Below are 6,237 nucleotides of genomic sequence, written 5' to 3' on the forward strand. Positions count from 1 at the left end.
AGGCAAAAATCGAAGACGAGCCAAAACACGTGCAAGCAAAGCAGCTGTCAAAAATTAACTGAACATTCAAAATGGCCGAACTTGTCGGCATAAGTGAGAGACATGAGTACCAACATAACGCCACAAAAAATCGAAAATCGAATATACGTAACTCGCGGAAATTCAAAATTCGGAATACTTTTTGAACAGACCTCGTACGTCCTCATTCAGACGTATGTGTTGTCTAGCCGTAAAGCGCGATAAAAATTTCTATGACTAGATGTCCGCAGAGAAATAGATATGTTTACATTGTTACTTTCTATTATGCTAAAATGCACAGCATCACGAATGTGCTGCGTGAAGGAGTACGAATGGCGCGCGTATAGAAGCATTTTTAATTATTTCTCAAAAATGATACTTTGGAAAATAACTTTATGACACATGGTTGAATTAGTCTTAAAATAATCTTTCTTTTTATTATATAAAAAGAAAATAAAAATTTTTAGAAAAGTCAAGTGGTGGGGATAAACAAATAAAGAAATTAAAAATTTTTTTCTTTTTTTACTATAAAGTATTCTTGAAACCATGCAACTTTCATTTCAAACATTTTTTTTTATCTCTTACAGTTTCGACGATGTTCGCTTCGAAAGAGAAAAACCGATTCTTTTCGAAGGGGTGTTTTAGTCCTTAAAAGTAAAAATGGGCACGTACAAAAAAATGTGTTGCTTATTTTTGTCTGAGAATAACATACTAAAAGCTCATTAAGATCGGAGGAGGACAATTGAGTCCCTTTCCTTTTAGAAACACAATTTCTACTGCGTAAGCTACTGTAGCTTTTAATTATATTAATTTTAATCATATTTAAATTTGATGCTCAACAAGCATCTATATTAAAGAGATCTTAATATGCTGAAAATCTGTAAATATATTATTTATTGCGAAAAATATTACCTCGGCCGGTAGTCAAACCCGAATTCTGTGCGAGAGCCTTTAAACTATCAAGATCTTACAATTAGTAATATTTTTCGCAACAATTAATATATGTATGGAAACAAACGTCTTTATTTCAGACGACGTAATATAAACAATAAGAACCTTATTGAATCGTACATGTGAAAATACAACCAATAGAAAATAAAGATCCATAAAATTGTATAATTTTGTGACTATTTATGTTGTTGAGATTATCAAATTTGTTTATGGCCACACTGGATCAAAATGAGCAAGCATCGTCTTTCACACTAAATTCTAAAATCTTCTTGCGTTCGAAAGAGCGCTTACCTATCATCTAGAGTAGATTTAAAGTTTCAATTATCGATAGAAATGCTTAGCTTTTTAATCGGATTGTTAGTATGCGTCTAGCAGCCATTCGCGCAAAAAATGTTTTTTTCTCGGGTCAAAATATCAGCAAGTGTAACCAACGCATCGTTTTAGTTAATAAATTTATGATTTACATTTTTGCATTAAATTGCAAAAATAAGTAAAATGTGACTTGTGTTCTTCAAGTAACCTAGATAGCACAGCATTTTTTTTTTGTAAAAAAGCGATTATATGCACTTTTTTAGCGTTTTATGAACGCTTTGTAAGCGCTGTGTTACTTGGGAAGAATAAAAAAAACGATCAGGAAAGAATGTCCGTCGTATCTACGACCTATGTATGATAAACACACTCTCTAAATCTGAATCAACGGATAATCTACTGAAATAGCATACTAATACTGAATTATCAGCATATCTGGTATGCGTATGCATTAGAAATATCGGATACGTAGGCACATAAAGACAAGCAAATACGCCTTTATTCTTGTTGGCGATCACGCGGCATATCAAAAGAAATTGGCGCGTTTTTAATCTTGCGTTCCCGTGGTCTTCGATAGCTAATCTTTCATCATAAAGGCTCCGCATCTTTGGTTTAGTCACCATTAAAGAAGTGGCGATTCTAGTGATCTCACAAACGCCGAGAAAAATAAAAATCGGGCATTTTCGAAAAACGAATCCGAGATCGTGAGAATCGCCGAAGCAGCCTCAGTCTTCTCGTTACCACGATACCGAAGCACATGACGTAGTCTTCTTATAGATCGCGACACTGAGTATCAGAAATCGAGATCCTCTCGTTTCATGCGCGTCTACCAACGCGGGTAGTACCACATTACTGTGCTTTCCGTCTAACATTTGTATCAGTTAATAAGTCAATAAACTTAATAATGTTACTGAGTGTTTATCATTTGAAAACTGCAATTACAGTGCAAGAGCTCATGCTCTCGTGCTGACATGCATTTTTGTACCCAACAATATCATATTAGCACATTTGACACTGGATAATCAGTAAAATTTAAATAGATATATTCTATAAAAGAAAAGAAGTTTAAGCATTATATAGTTAAATATTTGCACGGTCTAGCACATTGTAATTCCAATCTTACAATAACATATATGTTAAATGCGCTGCAATACTTATCATTGAAGCAAGGTTCGCTATAGGTTAGGGATATCACATTTCATTCAGTAATTAAGTGGAATATTTGGTACTAAATACTTATTATCTACTAATTCAGATTTAGAGAGCAGACTCTATTTGTGTACTGAGATTGCTGTAGCAAAGAATAATTTGTTTTATGTATTTTTTGTATTTTATGTTTTTCATCTATACTCTTCAGCATAATAATAATAATAATAATTTTTACATTAATAATAACTTAAACCAATAATAAATAGCCTTTTACCCAAATTTCATCTTTTTTTTACACCTAAAAAACGATCTTTCCTTAAAAATAAATACTTTTTTTGAAACGCATGTAATCATACTACTTTTTTTTAATCATCTCGAGCTAAAACTTACATTTGAAAATATTACAAATTTAAAAAGTTATGATTTTTTAAGTAAAAAAAACATATTTTTTCGAACTTAACATGTTAACGATTTTTTTTAGTGGTTTAAAATTAAATTTTTCATTAAAACAAACATTGTTCCATTTTTGTAAAGGATGAAATTATATATTGTATTTTTTTTTATCATTGCAACTAGTACTATCGATTTGGTAATACTTTAAAGATGGGTCGAGTCATTTTAACTCAGAGTAACCATCTTTTTGGAAGTGTGACCATGAAGGGTTAATTATTGTAGATATTAAATATACTATTGTACTAATATTAATTGCCGTGGATCATTGCCCTTTGATTAAAATTATAATATTACTCAAAGATTTCTGTGATGTAAAACATTAAATAATAAAGTACTTCAGATATATTAATATACTTACTGCTCCTATTGCTACAATGCGATCAAAATGATGGATATACACGTGGACAAAAACTCTAAAAAGTCGCGTCAAGATTTTTCTACATAGTGGCACAAACGTTTTGGGAAATGGCACATCTGTAATAAAAAAAATTTATACATTCATGTAAAAAATACAAAACAGGATTAAATTAAGTCACTAAATCGATATTAAATAGTATCATAAAACAGATGTAAAACCTGTTGATACTGGAAAAACCGCTTCGTTATTTATTTGAGCTTCAATCCAATCCATAAGAAGAGCAACATATTGAGGCGCTGGTAATGCTGCTGGCTTCTTATATTTTTCACCGTCTGCCCACAAATATTCGAAACGCACTCCACCGCTCATTGTTGGACAAGATGCCGAATCGCAATATTCGGATACAGTACCATATATAAGATTTATTCTATTGAAAAAATCTACAACTAAAAAAGACAGAAAAACATACAGTATTCTCTCCATGTAAAGATGCTTTTAAAAGTAGGATTAAAAAATATTTTACTTGTCAAATACAATATAAAAGTGATAGTAAAACCAAGAAAATATATATTAAAACCAAGATAATATATATAAAAAAAAATATTTAATAAGAATATAAATATTTGAAATTATACAAAAATTTTATTAAAGTATTTTTAATAAAATTTTTGTATAATTTCAAATTTATATTCTTATTAAATATTTTCTATACCATGAACAGCGATCCAATCATTCATATCTTCTCCGGGAGGCAATTTAACAACAGATCTTAGATTGATTCCAGAATTGAGAGAAGCTTGAGCTTGCTTGTGTAAAGAGTAACGCAATGTCCCATGAGCGAACTTTTTCTTTGGCCTAAATGTCTGCAATTATAAATATACGAATATTTTTTAAATAATTATACAAATTGACAATGTTATGTAAGATCACTGTCTGACATGAATTTTAGATCACAAACGGAAATAATTCTTATAGATTTTTTGTAGCTGAAAATAAATTCTGCTTTATGCAAGAAACTATAGTTATAATACAATGAAAAGGAAAAAAACTTAAATCCGTAGATATAAATATAATAATATAACATTTTGAGACTTGCTTATACAATTGGAAATAATTGTTAAAAAAACTTCGAGAGAAATTTACTTATTTAAAAGATATATTGATTCGATGTGATTGCAGCAATTATATTTAAATTCAATCAATACAAGAGATAATTGTTAACAAGAACTTAACGAAACTTAATATATTGCTCTGAATGCAACATCAAACATTTAAATTATTCAACTGAAATTTATTAGTACATATCATATAAATAATTAATGAAACATTTATATAGAATTATTTTTTACAAAGTTTTTCAATTTTTTTTCTAAATTTATCTATAACAATTTTATCATTGTTGCAAGGCCTTACAATCACATTCGAATCACACACATTCGTTTGCACCACTAGGAAAAGAGGTCGAGCAACAACAATATTCAATCTCTTAAAGCTGACTATCGTATGATAACGACATCTAACAAAATTTGTTATGAATCCACATCATACACATTACATGCAGGAGATTATTCAAATTGTATGAGCAGTCCTCAAAGGATTATATTTATTTACGGATTAAGTTTCCTTTTTTTTGTAATGTAACTGTTACTTCTTGCCGCCAAGTAAGTGACTTTTATAGATTTTTTGCCGCTGAAAACGAATGAAATTGCTCTATCACGTCACGTTTTTGAGACATTTTAGTTCAAAGAAACACAAATTGCCATTTTTTGTACATTTAATATCAATTTTCTGAAAAATCTGACGTGAGCAATTTTATTCACGGATTCGTTTTCAGCAATCAAAAATTTATAAGAATCACTTGATTCCCCAATCAGCACACAATATTAAAAAAATATATTTTAAATATTTATTAAATATTTTTTACATAAAAAAATATTTTTTACATTAAATAAATATTTAAAAAATGTTTTAAACACATTGTCTGCTGATTGAGTCCATTTGTAGTAGAAAAAAAGTTTGAATTTGTCGAACAATGAAATAGATATATGTAATAAATTAGTTGAATACAAAAAGCATCAAAGTGTACAGTCAAAGTTAAATGTTACTTATATAGCATATTATTTAAAGTTATTAAAAATATTTAAAAAAAATTGTTCAGAACATTTTGCATTATTTTTATACAAAACGATATTGTAAATATATTCTAAACAATAACAAAAAGAATAAAAAATAATCCTATAATAAAATGTGTGTTATAAATCGATAGTCGAATTCATTGTTGTCTCTTTTCTGTGATCTGGATTGGTTGTCTAGAGCTCGATCGCATCGCATGCGTAACTTCGTATCGTGAGCGAATGTTGTGCGATATTTTAACTGTTTATCGATTTTTAGATCCTTATTTAATTATTTTATAACTTTTATTAATGACAATATGTCATTGTATTATTGCCGCACAGCTTATTGGTCATTGTTGGAATATATGAGTAAATCTCTGCTTTCGGAATGATTCACCGTGTTTGGTGGGAGGTGTAAGAGCTGTGCGTGTGCGCGAAGAGTGAGAGAGGAAGAGCGGTCGAAAAGGTATAAGATAAGACGCGTAGCAAGTAAGTAAGAGAGAGAGTAAGTGTGTAATTAGCCATGTACTAAACAATTATATATTAACATTAAACAGAGAATGTGTTCTAAACAATTAATTAAACCGAAATCCTAACAATCACATTTTTTATGGTATTTACCAAGCAGACAAAACTGCACAAAACTGCATAACAGGAAATTGAGGTAGTGTCATGAAAGAGAACGCACTCGAAAGGGACAATAGCTTCTTATCGCATCTTTAAGGATGTGGTATCTAACAGGGATACATAAATACGCAAAAACTGTGTAAAAGGAAATTGAAGTAAAACGATAGATTCTTATTTGATATCTTTTTTATTAAACTAACAATTAAAAAAAAACGACAGTAAAAGTGTGTGGAGAAACGGTGGTACAATCGAACGTAA

General features: G+C 29.8%; 1 protein-coding gene across 2 annotated transcripts in view; it reads right to left on the bottom strand.

The window, feature by feature from the left end:
* LOC108746591 (MOB kinase activator-like 3) overlaps positions 1-6,237 on the bottom strand; it is a 139,999-nt gene that overhangs the window by 22,808 nt on the left and 110,954 nt on the right. For both annotated transcript variants that reach the window (XM_018483452.1, XM_018483453.1), the window contains exons 2-4: positions 3,951-4,101; positions 3,457-3,684; positions 3,239-3,354 (exon numbers count right to left, since the gene is read on the bottom strand). In XM_018483452.1, coding sequence (XP_018338954.1) covers positions 3,239-3,354; positions 3,457-3,684; positions 3,951-4,101 — 495 coding nt within the window. The remainder of the gene's footprint in view (positions 1-3,238; positions 3,355-3,456; positions 3,685-3,950; positions 4,102-6,237) is intronic.

The sequence above is a fragment of the Trachymyrmex septentrionalis genome, unplaced genomic scaffold (genome assembly GCF_001594115.1).
Source record: "Trachymyrmex septentrionalis isolate Tsep2-gDNA-1 unplaced genomic scaffold, Tsep1.0 scaffold18, whole genome shotgun sequence".
Taxonomy (NCBI): domain Eukaryota; kingdom Metazoa; phylum Arthropoda; class Insecta; order Hymenoptera; family Formicidae; genus Trachymyrmex; species Trachymyrmex septentrionalis.